The following is a 19,763-nucleotide window of genomic DNA, read 5'->3' as shown; positions in this document are numbered from 1 at the left end:
AACTTTACATTAGAGAAAGCAATATTATGTATTGATGACTCAACATGCATCTTAACTGATGGACTGGAGTCGTGTGGATTACTTGTAGATTATTGTGATATTTTAATCAGCTGTTTGGACTCCCATTCTGACGGCACCCATTCACTGCAGAGGATCCATTGGTGAGCAAGTGATGTAATGCTAAACTTCCTCCAAATCTGTTCCGATGAAGAAACAAACTCATCTACATCTTGTAGAAGCAAATGTTCATTTTTGGGTGAACTATTCATTTAAGCACCCAAATACTTCAGAAGTCACTGTATATTAATAAATATATCATAAGCAATGATGCACAGATAAATATGAATTTTCTCATGCTTTTTCAAGGACGGTGGCAACATAACTAATGCATTGTCATCAACATGCCCTCGTTACTTTTCAAGGGCATCACAGTTTTGGCGGGAGACGTTCTTTCTTCTGGCATAAAGCGCGTTACTTGCAACAGCCCTGACAGTTAATGACGTTGCCCCCTCAAGCGACTCTAGACTTGCTAATGTCCCTGTGACAAGCCAGCATCCTCCTGGGATCCAACCCAAATGCTGCCTTTGGCACAGCCTCTCAACACTTCATCAAGCCGCATCAATCTGGATTAAATTTAAGTGACTTCCTGGGTCATAAAATACACCAAATTTGAGGACGCAAGTTTTGCCAAGTCACATCCAAACAGGATTACAAACCAAATTATATTTATAATTATTTCAAATCAGATGCATTTAACAGTAACTGTGATAAAATTACTGTAACACACTGCCTTGAGTGGCTCATTGCTTTAATAAAACTGCATTTGTTGTTTGCGCATACATTTTCTCAGAAGACGTGAGCAGGCGTGTGTATTTATACACGGGGTAGAGATGTCACAGACTGCATAAGCAATTAATTTTGTTAATTGTCTTTTGTCAACAGTTTACATATGCTTGTTATTGTCAGCAAGGAAGTCAAATTGAAAGTCACATCTTCTGGTTTATTTGGCGCTCCAGCACCTCTCCCCGAGCTCAGCAGCACGTGCACAGCAATATTTAATCAGCCCCATCCATTCACAGCTGTCTGGTGTTGTTTCTAAGGGGGTTTCAAAACCAGACCCCTATAAGTTTGAGTGCGGTGCTATGAAAGCTGTTCTCTGAACTCAGCTGCACACAAGATCTCTTGAAAGTGGGGGTCTGGAGTGTGCTTTATGCGCTTTGTGATTTATATTTGCAATGAAAGCTATCCAGACTAATTTGAGGAAATGAACCACTATCGATGATGCATATTTTGTTATATCTGTCACAAAACATTCCCAAGATAAATGGAAAATGCTTACTGGTTGACAAAGGAAATTGAATTCTTGTTAGAAATATGGGCAGAAAAAACTGACTCAATCGATTAAATAGCATAGACTGTTCTGGTATAACTTATTCCTGTGACGGCAAATCTGAATTATCAGCATCATTACTCCAGTCTTCAGTTTCTTATTGCACCAAATTAGCATATTAGAATGATTACTGAAAGATCACGTCTTTCAGTAATCATTCTAGTATGCTGATTTGGTGCAATAAGAAAATACATTTAATTATCATGATACAATCAACAACAACAAAATATTGTTTTTTTGCAGTGTTGCTTATCTTGAAGATTAATGTGGTTTTAAAGATTTATAAATACTTTTACAGTATTTAGTAAAAGTAAAATAACAGTAAAATAAATAAATACCCATTTAGAAATATTTTTTGCAAAGTGACTAAGAAATGTACTTATAAAACGAATCAATAAAAATGGTTTCTTAAATGTACTTTAGCATAACACTTAAATAAACTTACGTGTTATTTAAGTTTATTTTATGTAGCCAAATATATTTAGTTTATTTTTTATATTATATAATATATTATATATATTTATATTATTTCTATTATTTTATGTTACTTTTGTCACTACTATATATACTTATATATCTCTTTTTTTTTTTTTATAAAGTTTTTATAATGGCTGTCAGTTGAATTCTTAATGTAATGCGACTAATTGGACAAAAATTTCGGAAAAATTGTAAAAGAAATTGCAATATTGCTGTTTCTTCTGCATTTTTTACTAAATAATTGCCACATTGGTGAGCATAAAATGCTAATAATTTTTTTTATTACTAATTGTAGTCTATGAAACGAGATCAGTTTACCCTTTTCTTAGACTTAATTTTGTATATTGTATTGTAAAAATAAGTGTATTTTGTCTTGTTGCACTGGCTGATTCTCCATTTGTTTTTAACTTTTTATTTTTAATAAGTGAAAACTATCTAACCAAGCAATACGACAACAATTGTTCATGACTTCATGTAAAATATGCATTCTCTAAAAACAAATGTGTAATTTAGTGAACTTATTTTTTTAAATGGACAAAAAGACTTGCTAATAATGAAATTATTTGCAGTGAAACCGCTTTAAGGTTCAGCGGTACATTGTGAAAAGAGACCAGTTGGAGAGGGAGGATTATTGAATTCAACTCAGGTTGGGATGAAAGTGTGAAAACTGTCAAAATCACCAGCTTACCGATCTGCCAGTCCCACTGCACCTTCAGAAGCTCCTTGTGCTCCATAATGGCCCTGAAAAACAGAAACACAGCACTCCCATCAGCCACAGCTGAGCTAGGGAAAAACCAGAACGTCAATAAAAGATAAATAGCGACAGCACCGAAGTCTCGACAGCATGCTTCATTTTGACAGGAGTGCGATTTCTGCAACTACGGCCAGTTTGACAAATCCAGCCAGCTTCAGCAAAGAGCGGTCAATCTCCCCTGAAGCCCTCCTGAACAGTCCGAGGGATTCTCGTGACACGTCATCCCATCCAGCCCCCTATGCACAAATAAAGCCACACGGGAAACAATCCTCTGGCCCCTTGTGACACCTCTGTAGAGCTGTCACAGATGATCTGTTGCCAAGGCTACAAGTCTCATCGGCCGACAGCATCTAGAGGTGCATCAGCGGGAGACCGTTCCTGAATCCCTGAAGCCTGCAGATGAATCTATTTGATGCAGGCAGAGAAAGAGAGAGAATATTCTAGATCCAGTGAGGTTGTCACACTGCTTCCTCCAGAGCCCTTTATGAAGCAATCAGACTTTAACTGAAAGCAGTGTTTGACTGTCGTCCACAGTTCCAGTCTGCTGTCAGATATGAATGCCTTTCAGCAAAATTACACCCAGCTGGCATGGATAAACAGTGTCATAGGGGTTTATGTAAATATGCCACAAATATAGATGTTAAAGCGCATTGAAGCTCCGGCAGCAGGGGAATAAAGGTGTTAGATGAGAATGTGACTCCAGCTGGAGCAGCTGTATGTTTGCTGCGGGACGGAGGCTGTCCAAATGGGTCTCGTTTGTGGAAGGATAAAAAAGACGGCAGACGAGAACCTTCCAGCTGGCTGGTGGTTGGAAGTAACTGGGATATGTGGAGCTGGAGATCCAAACGGCTCTGGTGGAAATGATAATGAAACATGCAGGCTGTGTAACAGTTAGGACGATCTGAGGATGACGGCAGGTGGATGGCAATCCAACTAGAAAAAAATAGTTTCTTTGAAGACTACGAGAAGATGATCTCCTGCTACTAGAGCTATGGTGAAACAGTTAACAGGAAACCCTGGAGTAACTTGGTGTAAAGGATCTGAACCAAGGGTACAACGGTGATAGACTATGGGCCCTATCATACACCCGGAGCAATGCGACGCAAGGCAAGTGTGTTTGCTAGTTTCAGTCCGGCGCCGTTCGCATTTTCCCGTCCAGCACCACGCCGCTTAATTAGCAAATGCATTTGCGCCCATTTGTGCTATTTTAAGGAGATGAAAATAGACTGCGCCATAGACCAACTCAAACTTGGTCTAAAGTCTAAAGTCTGGCGCAATGTTTTTTCTTCGTTATTTAAAGAACGTGTTGGTAGAAAATGCGCCTCTGGGCGGGTCCACAGTGTGCGTTGACCTTGCTTATTACACACAAGGATCCGCATCACACAAACATGCCAAATATTAAAAACAAAAGGATTACAGTGTAAAAGAATATTATTGTGTAGGCTACATAAATGTAAAAATTGTAATGATAGATAGTCATTGCGTGTATTAGAATTAGGCTACCTATTTGCAATTCAGCCTAATTACTAGTTAAAATGATGAATGAAATTGGCTAATTAATTGAACAATCGTGCCAATACACAAATATATATATATTAACTGACTCATCGCGCAGAGCTTTGGTGGTTTCCTGCTTGTCTCTTAGATGATCTGATCGGTTTCTCCGCTTGAGAAGCATTCAGCTTTTCCGCTAACAAATTCCACCATGGCGCGATCTTAAAGGAAATGGGAAATTACACTCTGGTTGGTTTATTGAACTTTATGCCCATTACTCATTAAGAGAATAGGGACAACCCATTGCAAAACTGCGGCCAGGCGCACGGACCGTTTTTCCGTCGTTAAAATAGCAAAATTAGGTTTGGACACGCCCTGAGTGCAGCTGCGCTGTGTGCTTTACACTTTGCGTTTAGATCATTAAAATAGTGCCCTATAGCTTTTAGTTTACATCATAGGCTCGCAAAAGCAAGGTTTTTTCTTTCTTTCTTTTTTTAATTGCCAGTAGGGATGCAGAGATATTCTGGTTAGTATCATTGATGATACAGTATATAATTACATAGCTTGATAATCAACAAATGGAAGATTTTAAAATCCCATATTTTGACTAAATAAATGAAAAATGCAACTGAATACTATTACATTTAAAAAATGTAAATCAAAATCATTCATTTAAACGTTAATATAAGAATCACTGAATTATAATGCACAGTATGAAAAATGGATATTCATTTTGATGTTATATTTCAAAGTGTTATTAAATATAAACTTGAAGTGAGTATTAGATGACAGCAGTGGACAGGTGTAAAAATGTAAAAATAAGGAAAATGAACATGAAAATGCTGATATATATAAAATCTTAACTAATAGAGATAAATTGTATAACTGTATAGATAAATAAATAAGCGATAAAGTGTAAAACTGCATGGTACCAACATTATATCAGTATTTTATTTTTGTGATCGCAAAGCTAAAAAGATTTAAAACAACATTTATTTGAAATATAAATCTTTTGTAACATCTCTTTACTGTCACTTTTGATAAATTGAATGCATTCTTGCTGAATTAAAGTATTCATTTGAAAAGAAAAATATTACTGACCTCAATCTTTTCAATGGTATAGTATATATACTCTGCATCCCTAAATTACAGTCATTGAAAAGACTGTCATCTTAAAGAGCATTTTATTGAACAAAAAACATATTTTTCATAAGTTTAAAAGCATTTTGATGGCCTCAAAGCTAAAAGGCCTGGAGGAAAGGCCACAAATCTACAATTACAATTATTTGATCTTTAAAAGTGAACAGTAAGAGACTCACAGTTGGATACCACTGAAGAAGGAGCCAAAGAGACCCATCATTCCCAGGAATTCGACCCGGCTCAGGTTCTTCACGATGAATTCCTCACATACATTTGAGATGCCGTACAGCGTCGCTCCCGCAAGAACCAATAAATCCCCTAAAAGCTTATGGTCCCCTGTAAAAAATAGATATGAGACATTTATTAGGTATTACATATTAATCGGAATACATACTTTACAGAAATCTCAGTTCTCAGGGAACAAGCATACTAATAAAATGTATACTCGAATGTGCTACAAGTCACTCTGGAAGAAGCATCTGCCAAATGCATAAATGTAAATGTAACATTAACTCAGCAGTAGGTAAATTATTCAGAGACAACACTAACAACAGCAGAATCGCTGCGAATTAGTGTGATTTTCATTAGAATGCCCCGTGGGGAAAGCTGTGTGTGAAATCGTATGAACAAGCCCCTACTGTTCATTCATATTTAATAACAGACTCTGAAACTGAATCAATCCGCATGATCTAAGTTTCTCGGGAGGATTGGGCAGTGCTTTACACTGATGTAACGTCTGGACTGTGGCTGCACGTGAAACAAAATGCCACCCAAGGGAAACGAGAGAGGGTTATTGTGCGGGTTAATATTCAGGGTGTACCGCAGCATCGTGGAGGGGTGAGGACTTACCAAGGCCTTGCTGTCGGCCCACCATGACGTCAGCGCCCACCATGCAGCCCATGCCCAGGAGACACACGCCCACACCCACAAAGTGCAGCACTTTATACCTGACTAACAGGAAGAACCAGGACAGCAGCAACACCACAGGGATCACGAAGCAGTCCAGCAGCTGTAGAATACATTGAAAATCTGTATTCAATAAAAATCCTGTTTTGACATATTTCATATTCATATAAAATAACTAATTCAAAATAACTAAAAAAGGACAATAATGACAGACAAATAGACAGAACAAAAGATGATAGAAAGACAAATAGATGGAACAATATGCGACAGACAGACAGCTAAACAGATGATAGACAGACAGACAGACAGACAGATAGAGAGAGAGAGAGACAGACAGACAGACAGAGAGAGAGACAGACAGACAGACATATAGAGAGAGAGACAGACAGACAAACAGACAGACAGATAGAGAGAGAGACAGACAGATAGCTAGACAGATGGTAGACAGACAGACAGACAGCTAGACAGATGATAGACAGACAGACAGATAGAGAGAGAGACAGACAGACAGAGAGAGAGAGAGACAGACAGACACATATAGAGAGAGAGACAGACAGACAGACAGACAGACAGACAGACAGATAGATAGACTGATAGACAGACCGACAGACCGACAGACAGATAGATAGATGGATAGACAGACAGACAGACAGACAGACAGACAGACAGACAGATAGACAGATAGATAGATAGATAGATAGATAGATAGATAGATAGATAGATAGATAGATAGATAGATAGATAGATAGATAGATAGATAGATAGATAGATAGATACTAAACTCACTGTCATTAAGTTAATGAACATCCCTAGATGGAAGTGTGTTTAAGTAGCTCTCTGCTGTGATGTAGCAGTGCTCACTGGGCTTATTTGAGTTAACTGATACCATTCCAGAGTCCAATTTATAGCTCTAACCTGTTCATATTCCTCTAGTGAGGTACCGAAAAGTTTAGAGAAAATAAATTTTTCATAAGGCCTCAATGACTGAAGGACACACAAGTGATATAATGAGGTCATAAAATTTATACAGCGCCTCCATTTATGCACCAAATGTCCAAGAGACATTTCTTTAAACTCCACAATTTTTGGCTCAGTCGATAAAACGAAGAAGAGATAAGGAGAGAAAGAAGAGAAAATATAAGCCGAATTAGTCAAGATATTTGCATTCTGGACCTTAGCCAACACCATGAACCTCTATAACAAGTAATCATCTACCCTTAATGGGCAAATGTTTTAAAGAGCAGCATGACTGCCTATTAATATTGATGAGCCGTTGTGTAACCTCATTACTGTATATATAAAAATGTTAAAATACGCTCGTTGTGAATCACAGAGGAAAGGCACGCAAAAGTTTGGGAGGTAGGAAGCATCTCTTTACACAGAGAAGAGCAAAACATGAACAAAAGTTAATATACTTTTACTCAAAAATTTACTAATGTCCTACTACTAGGCTATTGAAAAATTACCTTGATAACCGCAGACCATAATAACTACAAGTTAATACTGAAAATTATTATTTATTTAAACGATTATTTATCTTTTTTGATACTTTAGTAGATAGATCGATAGAACACTTTCTGTTACAACGATACGCCAATAGTTGGCGACAAGTGACTTAATGAGTGAATGACTGAATCGTTCATTAAATCGAACACTGATTCAGAAACAAAATTATTCCTGAGGTGGTGATACAGTCACGACGTGAAGCGGAGTATGGTTACCACACCTCAAGACATCAGTCGGATTATATGTTTCGAGGGATTCGTCCATTTTTTGATAAAATCATAAGGGCAGCACTGACAACAACTATTTGTGCAAACTGCGTTACTATTATCACAATTAACTATGCGAAGTGATATGGAACTGTAATGTGAGCTTGAACTATTTTTATTGGTGGAAGCTTTGTGTTTGTTTAGCTAATAAAATATTAAAACTCGATTCAAAATAGAGTACAATTGTTTAATTATGTCATCCTGGTATCGCGGACTCGCTCTCATTTCATACAAATGCATATACTGCCATTTGGCTACGATTGTTTTGTATGCTGTAATGGATTATAAGAGAACTAACAAACTAAGGTAAGGTTTTAAAACATTTTCGTCGTAATTATTTTATTTCCTTTATTATTTTGTGGTGAAATGTTGTGTATTACGTGGATTGACTGCACCGTTTCACTTAAATGTCCCTCTAGTTTGAACTTGCGGCTTACTCAAACTGCCTTCTTCACAGAAGCTTTGCATTAAATTTTTCAACTCAAATCAATATTTTGCATCTATATTTGGCAAGTAGCCGTGTAATAAGGGGTATAATGTACATCCAGCCGGTTGTTCTCGCAGAATAAACCCAGGCAGGGTGATCAAGGGGTTTATTCTGCGAGAACCACCGGCTGGATACATTATCCCTTAGATAAACAAGAGCAACAGGAAATGTAAGCTTAAATTGCACAAATAGGAAGTTTGGAGGAAACTATATGCTACTGTGGTCATTTTTTTTTTGTAAAGTTATCTCAGCAGTAGCTTCTACTTTTCTGGCCAACTTTTAAACTTTGTTTTGAGCACTTAATGTTACCTGTCTCCTCGTGATGGATATCTTATGTTGTAGAGTTCCTCACTGGTAAATCGCTTTGGATAAAAGAGTCTGTTAAATTGATAAATGCATCTAACACTGAAAAATTTTCAAGCAGGAGGGTTTTAGTTCATTAGAGTGTGTTATAATGAGTGTCAATGCCGGAATCTAAATCTAAATGTTTTGCTGTTTGTCATCAGTGCAGATCCTGTTATAAATCTGCCAGAGTTCCTCACTTATCTATTGCTCATCTGCACATGGTGCTCCGTTCCAAACAAATGTTGCTCATTTTCATTCAGTGATCTACAGCAGCAATTTTGGTTTATTTTAATAAAACATTGAACCCAGGAGACTTTGCATGAATGGAAAAGTTTACTTCTAACCAACACTCTTAGACATGACCAAATTTAATGAAATATATTTCACATTTATAAACTGACTAATATAATAACAAAAATATTACTGAAAAATATTATATAAAAATCTGATCTGTGCCAATTTAACATTAATTTCGTTTGGTTCCTTCAAAAAAAACAAAATAATAATAATAATTATACAAAAATAACGAAAAAAATATAACATTTAATCAAACTCTCTGACCTTTATAAATTCTGTATTGAGACACTTTCTCCTGGTGCTATAGAAGCTTGTTTCCTCCACAGGATTAAAAAAGAATAAGAAGAATAAGAATAAGAATAAAAGTTAATTGTGAATTTACTGTATCTCAGTCTAAATCTTGCAAATTGTGAAGAAAAGTCAGAATTGTGAGATATAAACTCGAGAAACCTAAAAACGTTATATTATAAATGTAGAATTCATAGAGAAAATAGTGAATTGTGAGATAAAAAGTCCCAATAACTTTTTTTTTTTTTGTGACCGAAATCATAAAACTGAATTGCAAGATATAAACTCAAAATTCTGAGAAAACAAAAACGTCAGTTATTCATTGTGGGAAAAAGGCAGAATTGTGAGACAAACTCAGAATGGTGAGAAAAGGCAGAATTATGAGATAAAAGGCAATCATCTTTTGTATTTTTCATCCGGTGGCAGAAACAAGCTTCCATAGCTTTCACATCTAACTCCACCTGACTGCAGTTCCTAAACAAAGTGTTGCCCATCTACAGTATTTATCTTAAAGTCAGCTGCACAGAAATGCAGTGGAAATCATTAGGAAGTCTGGTGGCGTGCTTCAGGGTTCTGTTTTTGATTGACCTGCAGGAGCGTCTGGTTCCACAGTCTGATCAGAAACACAGCAGTCTCCAGCGGTATGAACTTTATGACGGTGAGAGTCTAATTCTCTTTTGTGCTGGGTAGAGAACACAGAGAAAGATAACGCTTTAAAGTCAGGCGCACAGGTTGTGCTGTGCAGGCTCCAGAGAAGTGCTGAACTGGCAGTACCCGCTGATTGGTCGCAGTGGGTGCGTTCAAAAAAAATAAGACTATTGAAAACAAATCAGTGTATGTAGGCAGGGACGTCACGCACCTATTATTTTGAGGCAGTTCTGGCTCACTGGATGTCCTAAGTGAGATAAAAATGACCTAAACAACTTGGTAGTACAATATATATGTGTAAGACATGATCATTACTAAATTTGCCTGCAAGAGGATTTGTTTGTTTGTATACCGCGCGCAAGGTTTATGCGCATAGTCCGAGGCTTCTTCTCCATTTTTTGTGTATCTCTATGGCAGAATTACAGCAACACATACTGGTCTAGTGTATACTCCATCGTTTTGAGTCAGTTTTGTGGTTTCGCGTGGATGCAGATATTTCTTGATACGAGGGGGGAAAAAGATTGGATAGGTAAAGCTCTGGCTTTGTGTGGATGTAGCCTAAGCTAAGATGCAACTTAAAATGACAGCCAGTAAGCTTTGATATTTCCATAATAATACTCCACAGAAAAAAGTCATATTTTAAATTCACAATGTTTACGCTGTTTATTTGCATGCACTGTCTGCTTTTGTTTTCCCCCAATTCATTAAAGAAATGTTGCAAACTAGCATTTAAAAAATACTTGTGTCTAATTAAAGTTGATTGTGGGTAGTTTAAAGACCTGGAAGACCACATGCAAAAGCTTAGCAATAGTTTAGTGAATTAGCCTCTGTATATTATAGAAGGGTACATAAATATATGATGATAAATCACATTTTATTTACATGCATTGACTGCTTTTTGTTTGCAAATTATGGGAAAATTACCAGAATTTTTTTTATTGTGGGTGGTTTGTGAATAAGATGCCGGTTTGTTGACTGAAAACATTATGTGCAAAAGCATATAGGCTCATTTTAAAAACAAACATTAACCTACAAACAGATGCATATTTGCACCTCAGAACAGTTTAGTACATAAGTTGTATAATTTGCTTTATATGTATATCTTTTCTGGCATAGTAAACTTGCTCGATAACTCACCTGATATTATTGCCCTTGCAAAACAGAGGTCTCAGAGTCAGATAAAATGATCTCAAAGACTTTTAGAAACAATCTAAAATGTCATGGCTGCTTTAGCAAATTAATTTTCATCTCACATTTGCTTCTGTTACACTATGGTAAGGTCATTTTAAAACACAAATAGGGCATTAACCTTTAAGCACCACTTTGGACAATATGCACAACAACCAGCATGATAACACATTGCCGGATTCATATTCATCTGTTTTGGATAAAACTGAAATTACTTTTTGCTCCACTTACTGGACATTTCACTTTGAAAGTGTTGTGAAACATGAAAGAAGCAACTTAATATAATTTTTCATAAATGTTTGATGTAATAGGGTGACAGATAGTAATAACAACATTTTAAATTTAAAGCAAATGATCTGCGTAAGACAAACTTTTTTTACAAACAATCATCATGGAAGTTACTTATCAAAGATACTGCAAAAAGGGCTTTGCACTTTTATTACAAATTGCAATCAATACCCACAAAAATCTGAGGGTGCATGATGCCTTTTTAGTGTTTGTTTGTGTGTTTTTGGGGGCTTACAAATCAAACAGCATCTGTATTCACCTGTAGTCCTGTGCTATCATAATGCTATGGGATCTTATAACAAAAAAAATCAATACCAACACCACACAGTCTTGTTTTAAGATGTGTACTCTTTTGTGCACATTATAAAATCCTTATTGATTAGAGCTGATCCTCAGTTACGCTTGCAGATCTAAAAACAGTCTGAATGTCCCTTTTAAAGTCTAATGGTAGGGAAGGCTAGGCTAATATATGGCTGGATGCGAGCACGTTCTTTTGACAAATACTTGATGACAGTCTTTGCATCAACAAGGGTGCTCGCAATGAACGTCGGTGATGGCAATAGAAGAGTGAGAAGTGAAAAATCTATGCTTTTCTCTGCTGGAATCTCTAATAATCATTGAGACCTCCTCTGGCCACTAATCAAACACCATTAGCAGTGACGTGAATAAGGCTCTTTCAGCACTAACAGCGCTCTAATGAAGATTAAATAACAAGCGCAATGTGAAGCAAACAGCTGAGATTTAACCGCCAATCAGACAAACCCAATAAAAGCCTCAAGCCCACTGCGCTTCTGCTTCTTAGGATATTGGCTGTTTGATAATCTGTCTTTTCTTTCCTTCACAAGGCACAAACACAGACTTGTAAACATAATCATATACCTGGACGCTGGTCAGTGTGGTGTACTGGTAGGCTTTGATGACCAGGTAATTGGCCTCTATATCAATCAATCCCAGAATCATGTACTTCCACCATCTTCTTTTCAGTATCGCCAGTAGATTCTCTTCTCCTGTGGGAAAACATGAAGGTACGCAGAGAATTCAGTTATTAAGACAGGCTCCTGTGGTATAATCCATTTTACATGATCAATACAAACATGTATGTACAAACTGTTTGGGGAAAAATCAATCGGTTGAAGTGTTTTGAAGTCAAGCAGGGTGAAGCCAGCTATTTGTTAAATGTGGTTTAAACGAGCAGAACATAATCCTGGATCAACCTTATTTTGCTGGTAATTCCTATAAACCCTTGACGTCAGATTTAAGGGTTAGATTAGAGTAGATGGTACTATAAAATAAATCAAAAACTACTCCAAAAAAAAAAAAAATTTGTATGCACTACTGCTTTTGGGAGAAGATTCGGTTATTCATCAAGGATGTATTCAACTGATCAAAAGTGACAGAAAAGACATTTATAATTTTAAAATATATTTTTATATGACATAATACTCTTTTTTTATATACTTTGCACAAAAGCACTAAGCAGCGCAGCTGTTTTCAACAATAAGAAAAGTTCCTTGAGCAGCAAATCAGCATATTAGAAGGACAGCATATATAGAAGAATATTTCTGAAGGACCATGTGACACTGAAGACATGAGTAATGATGATGAAATAAAAAAAAAAAAAAAAAAAATAAAAAAAAAAAAAAAAAATAGACTTGGGGTATAAAATAAAATAAAATAAAATAGACTTGGGGTATAAAAAAATAAAATAAATAAATAAAATAAAATAAAATAGACCTGGGGTATAAAATAATAATAATAAAAAAATCAATTTATTAAGTGAAATTTTCTGAGATTTTAAAGCTTTATAATGCATTGATTTGTAATGCATGTTAATAGGTTTTAATACCAGCTGATGATCTTTATTCATTCTTTCCTATTCAGTTTCTAAAAGAAAGGGTGAAATGAGATGTTACAGGCAAGAAGAAAGGGTGAAATGAGATGTTACAGGCAAGGGCAGATCTAATTCAATGCCAATGACAATCAAATCCTGCAGATGCCAAATCCTTTCACAAACATGTAAAGAGAAAGCATGTCTCCCCAAAGGTAATCAAAAATTTTAATACAGATTACAGTAACCGGAGACCGTAATAACATTTGCGGATTCCTTTCACTGGATTCAGATTTGACAGTCAGGAGAAAAGTAATTTAAATCGACTTCATCTGAAAACAACAAAGGATAAAAGAAATGGGAAGAAATATGATAGAAGCAGCAGGTAAGATCTAAAATCTCTCAGAAGAGAGAGTATATATGTGCAGAAGTCGTGTCGATACAATACAATTATTATAAAATATTTGTATGATTTAGTATATCAATTACATTTTTATTTAGGTACAGGAGAATATCATGCAAGCATACTTCTTGTGTGACATTTTAAAATAAAATACATTTCCTATTTGAACAAGTGTTCATGCTACTTTTTACACATGAACAAGACTCACACAGAAAAAAATAAATCATAATAGTTTCAAATGACCTGTGGACTAAAATGATGTCAGAATTTTCTTTGCTGAGTACTTGCTCTCTGTCCCTTTCAGCTTTATAGGGATATATGACACTGAACCGTTCTCCTTGAGGCATATCATTTTGCTTTTGATTCATATCTATTCCCGCCTCCCATTTGGGAGAATGTTAATGGTGTGTGCCATTATATCGACTTTAACGCGGTGACCACAGGCAGCAGCTGTGACAGAGATGTCATCATAGCGCTTGTTAAAGGGACCGACTGCGGAGAGCATGCTGGTCGAACAAGGAAGAGGAAATTACTCTTAAAGACAGGTCATTCTGAGAGACCATATAATAATCCCATTCCCGGAGAGCACTGACAAATCCCACTGTGTTACAAGAGTTTCTAAAGATGGATCTCTTGACGGACCACTCTTCCTCACTGCCACTGCGGAGCGCATATGTCCGAATGAGACTGACTGCTGAGTGGTCGCATATTTCAGAAAAATTGGTGTGAAAAATTACTTTATAATACTTTGTATTATAAACATAAAATTTACTTTGTAAAATTAAAATGCATTAAATGGATCAAAAGTTACAGTCTTAATGTTACAAATAAAATCTATTTCATAAAAGTGCTGTTCTTTTGAACTTTCTATTCATCAAAGGATCCTGAAACATAGGTATTACATAGTTTAGGGTTTCCAAAAAAAAAAAAAAAAACATTAAGCAAACCAACTGTTTGTGACATTAAAGCCTGGAGTAATGATGCTGAAAATTCAGCTTTGCATTACAGGAAAAAATTACATTGTAATATATATTCAAATAGAAATTATTTACAGAATTACAGTTCTTTAAACTGTAAGAATATTTTGCAATATTACTATTTTTTCTGTATTTCTGATCAAATAAATCCAGACTTGCAGAACATACTGTAAGAGACTTCTTTTTAAAAAACATTTTTAAAATCTTACCAGCCAATAACTTTGAAACAGTTGTGTATTGAAATGTATAAATGTATGCATTCAAACATAATATTATGTACATTAAACATTTATTTTATACTTTATCTATCTATCTATATCTATCTATACAGAGAGAGAGAGAGAGAGAGAGAGAGAGAGATAGAGAGAGTATAAATAGTATATATTAATATATTGTATATACTTTATATAGTATGACCCAGCCAAGTATATATCCTATACTATCCTATACTATACAAATAGTCTCTTCTCCATCAGTTGATGAAACACTACTGTCATGATTCACTCACCCTCAAGTTTTTCAAATGAGTTTCTTTCTTCGGTTGAACAGAAAAGAAGATATACTGTATGCATGAACTTGCGTAAACAGTTGCTGCAGCCATTGATGTCCATTGTTTAGGAAAAAATACTATGGAAGTCAATGGCTACCAGCAACTGTTTAGTTCAGCAGAAGAAAAAAATCATGTTTGGTTTGGAATAACATGAAAGGTTAAGTAAAATTTTCATTTTTTTGTGTGTGATAAATGAAAATAAGTTTACTGCCTCTTGCTAGCAGTAGCTTTCAAACAGGAATCTGTGGTGATGTAGTATAAACCCCAAAGTAAAGCCTGAAGCCCTGAGGTAAAGGCATCACCGTGCAATGCATTAGTCAAATCACAACAGCCATACTCAGGAGAACATGAGGCACTTATGATGAAAGCAGCCGTTAAATCAATAAATAATGCAGAAATCCTATACAGCACGTTTACATTTACTTTAGTGATTACTAAAAGCATTACAGAACTAACGTGATCACTCCTGAGACTAAACAACCCTTCCAGAGACTCATTCATATGTTCTCCTTTTCCAAAAGAAAGACTAATGCTTGGTTCAAATGCCCTATAACTATTTAACAACTATTTAAAAAAGATTCAAACATTCACTGATGCTCCAGAGGGAAACAAGATGCATTAAGAGCTTTTAAACTTTTGAACACGATGAAGATGGCCAAATTTGTCTTATTTTGTTGAAATATAATTTTTTTCCATTTAGTTTCCATTAGTATAAGACATAAAAGCCTGATGTATCAAATATGATACTGACTCTCTCACTCACATGGCTGTGAATGGCTTCTTCACACTCAGCACCGGCCGAGGAGGATACATGCACGCCCCATCATCGTGTGGACACAGTTTATTGATTATCTGTCCATGGGGGGAGCAGGATAGAGTCGAGGCGCTGTAGCAATGCAAACAATAAATCTCTTCCCTCACTCCTTCCAGCTCAACACTTCTAATCTGTGTCAGTAAGAAGAAGTGGATACAGCTGGCCTCTAAAAAGTCAATAAAGAAGCTTTCAGGGGTAATAATCAACGCAGAGGACAAAGCACTGACCTCACACATTACCCAGCAATCCCTGCACTTGATTTTGCAGGAGATAATGAAGACGATGTGATGGATATGCTGCAAACTGACTGCAAACACAAAGCGGAGGCCTCCTCCTAACCTACAATTAAAAAAGTATTTCAAAAAGGCACTGAAATTCATCTGAAGGCACTGATGCAGATGAGATCTCAGAATCCAGTTATAAAAATTGAATTTACAGTAGAACACGGAATATCGTTTATTTTAGCAAAATACTGACGAATAAATAAAAAGTAGGGATGGAAACTTGATATCATATTGTGATATGGACTAGTAAAAAGACTGCTTTTGTATATTTCATCTTCTACACATACTGAATTATTAAAGAATATAAAAAAAAACAGTAAACTACTGTTGTTAAGCATTTGGACAAAAAAAATGAAATGAATAGTTACATTTTCATTTGATTAAATTTTAAAAAGGTAATGACATCTTTAATGATTTATGTTTTCATTTGATTTCCTTTTTGATAATAAATGTATATTAAATCATAAATCCAGTGAAATTAAAACAGACACAGACAACAGAATTTCTGAGAAGAAAACTTGTTATAAATTATTAAAATTGTTATTTTTTTATGAATTCAATTTATTAGATATGCTTTTGATTATAAAAAATATTTAGTTAAACCAATAAAAATAGTAATGACTGAATTGTAGAAAAATAAAAAAAAATATTTTTATAAACCGATGTTAAACTCTACATGATAAAGTCTCATGATTTTTTTTATTTAACCAAAAAAAAATAAAAAAAAATCATTCAATAGTTTAATGAGAAAAAATTTAAATGCATTTTATAGGGTCCTAAACCAGTGGTGGACAGTAACGGAGTAGCTTTACTTCGTTACTGTACTTAAGTAGGCTACATTTTTCAAGTATCTGTACTTTACTGGAGTAGTTTTATTTTGAGTAACTTTTACTTTTACTTCAATACATTCCAAAGCATAAGATCGTACTTTTAACTTCACTCCATTTCATAAAACATATCGTGACTCCCTATAATATATCACGTGCTCCGACACGCAGAAGCGGTGTCTGATTCATCATGAACGAACTGAGTCTTTTCAAAATAAACTTTAATCAGATCGTGAATCGCACCAAACGATTCGTTTACGAATTAGAATGATCCGATTGCAGCTGTTCGACCACTCACTGATTCAAATGAACCGTTAAGTGCGAGTCTACAGAAGTAAGAACCGGCAGATCTTGTGAGCGCGCGTGCGTCTGATGTTGCTAAATTATTAATGTCGAAATTTAGGATTAATTATTGTAACTGAAAATCATATTTAGGTCAAAATTGTCAGTTGTTTGGGAACTAAATCCGCTGTAAAGAGTGATCTGTTTAAGCCCACTGAAATGCTGACATGCAGACACATCAATCAGCGTCTCTGTGTTTTAGGTTAAAAAATAAAATAAAATAACCTTAAACTAACACAGATTAAATAAAATAACTCATGCATGTCCAAATTCCCCGCTACCGTAATATTAACAGTTTTATTAAAATGCTACCATGACATCTGTTTTTATATTGTGTATTAATAGTAACGTTATACATATGTATATTGTTTGGATTAACTAGACAATGTTAGACAGACATGTTTATTCATAACAGTACTGAAAATAAGTAAATATTGTAGCTGATGCTAAATGTCTAGCTAACAAGCTTGCTGGTGCTAACTTGAGGTAATTTTTATAAATAATGTCCAAATATTTTTATTCAACCACCTATATATGTATATAGATTACATCTAGGGACAAAAGAAAGGATGTGATGTTCAGAACATGGTAACTAGTAATTATCAAAGAGGGGAAGAGATGCACCCCGTTTGGCCAGGGGTGTTTTTACACCACAGACAAGGTTTGAGAAGGAAAAAAATCATTATGAAAATATAATTATATTTTCCTTAAAATGTTCTTCCTAACTTCAGGCCTTATTATCATGTCATATATAACTGTGATGTTCTGTAAAACCACAAACTTTAAAACACTTTCACAGATCACAGATTCCAAAATAATATTTGGTAGCACAACTATAAATAGTTCTAATAATAAATCATCATATTTTCATGATTTCTAAAGATCATGTGACACTGAAGACTGGAGGAATGATGCTGAAAATACAGCGCATATCACAGAAATGGATTATATTTTAAAGGATATTAAAATAGAAACCATTATTTTATATATTTTATTTTGATAATTTAGAATTATTACTGAAATACATTTTTTTGTTTCAAACAGTTCAATGAACAATAATAAATGAAGTACCTGGAGCTGACAATGAAGTAAATGTATAATAATTAGCAAAGATGATTAATTTAGCGCTGTAAACGCGCGTGTGAGGGGCGGAGACGCGCCGCGGAGCGTCAGACGCGCGTGAGGACCAAACACAGCAGAACCATAGGAAACTTCACTCCTCTTATTACTTCTCTTTTACTATAGCGATTTATTTTTAGACACGTGATCTGAGTCTTTCATAGATTTGTAGAGTTATTAGAGTTATTAGATAAAATGAGTTATTTTTTTTTTTTTACATTCTTTGGTCGAAGTTTTCAGATCGGTAATTCGGAGCCTGTTCGCGACTCTGTTGATTCAGATCGGGACTTCGGAGCCTGTTCGCGACTCGGTTGATTCAGAACGGCACTTCGGAGCCTGTTCGCGACTCGGTTGATTCATATCGGGACTTCGGAGCATGTTCGCGACTCGGTTGATTCAGATCGGCACTTCGGAGCATGTTCGCGACTCGGTTGATTCAGATCGGCACTTCGGAGCATGTTCGCGACTCGGTTGATTCAGATCGGCACTTCGGAGCCTGTTCGCGACTCGGTTGATTCAGATCGGCACTTCGGAGCCTGTTCGCGACTCGGTTGATTCAGATCGGCACTTCGGAGCCTGTTCGCGACTCGGTTGATTCAGATCGGCACTTCGCAGCCTGTTCGCGACTCGGTTGATTCAGATCGGCACTTCGGAGCATGTTCGCGACTCGGTTGATTCAGATCGGCACTTCGGAGCCTGTTCGCGACTCGGTTGATTCAGATCGCCACTTCGGAGAATGGTCGCGACTCGGTTGATTCAGATCGGGACATCGGAGCATGTTTGAGATTTTGTTAAATTCAGACATCGAAGCAGGAAGTGTTTGTCAAACAGTTAATTGGTGATAAATGAATATTTGGACTTGAGGCTTTTTTTACTTGTCAATTCAGCATGTACACACAAAGGTGGACCCACTCTAGACTTAATCATCAGTAGAGCTCTAAAATTTTCATCCATTGTTATTAAGGACGTTATTCATAACCGTACTGAAAATAAGTAAATATTGTTAGCTGATGCTAACTGTCTAGCTAACAAACTTGCTATATATATATATATATATATATATATATATATATATATATATATATATATATATATATATATATATATATATATATATATATATATATATATATAGATTACATCTG

At 35.6% G+C, this 19,763-nt stretch overlaps 1 protein-coding gene across 1 annotated transcript in view; it reads right to left on the bottom strand.

Annotated features, from left to right (window-relative positions):
* LOC113120517 (solute carrier family 35 member F1-like) overlaps nucleotides 1-19,763 on the bottom strand; it is an 81,639-nt gene that overhangs the window by 19,995 nt on the left and 41,881 nt on the right. Inside the window, exons 3-6 of the mRNA XM_026290386.1 lie at nucleotides 12,354-12,481; nucleotides 6,105-6,264; nucleotides 5,435-5,591; nucleotides 2,556-2,608 (exon numbers count right to left, since the gene is read on the bottom strand). Coding sequence (XP_026146171.1) covers nucleotides 2,556-2,608; nucleotides 5,435-5,591; nucleotides 6,105-6,264; nucleotides 12,354-12,481 — 498 coding nt within the window. The remainder of the gene's footprint in view (nucleotides 1-2,555; nucleotides 2,609-5,434; nucleotides 5,592-6,104; nucleotides 6,265-12,353; nucleotides 12,482-19,763) is intronic.

This window comes from Carassius auratus, chromosome 20 (genome assembly GCF_003368295.1).
Source record: "Carassius auratus strain Wakin chromosome 20, ASM336829v1, whole genome shotgun sequence".
Taxonomy (NCBI): Eukaryota; Metazoa; Chordata; class Actinopteri; order Cypriniformes; family Cyprinidae; genus Carassius; species Carassius auratus.
This window is presented reverse-complemented; position numbering and strand designations above follow the sequence as displayed.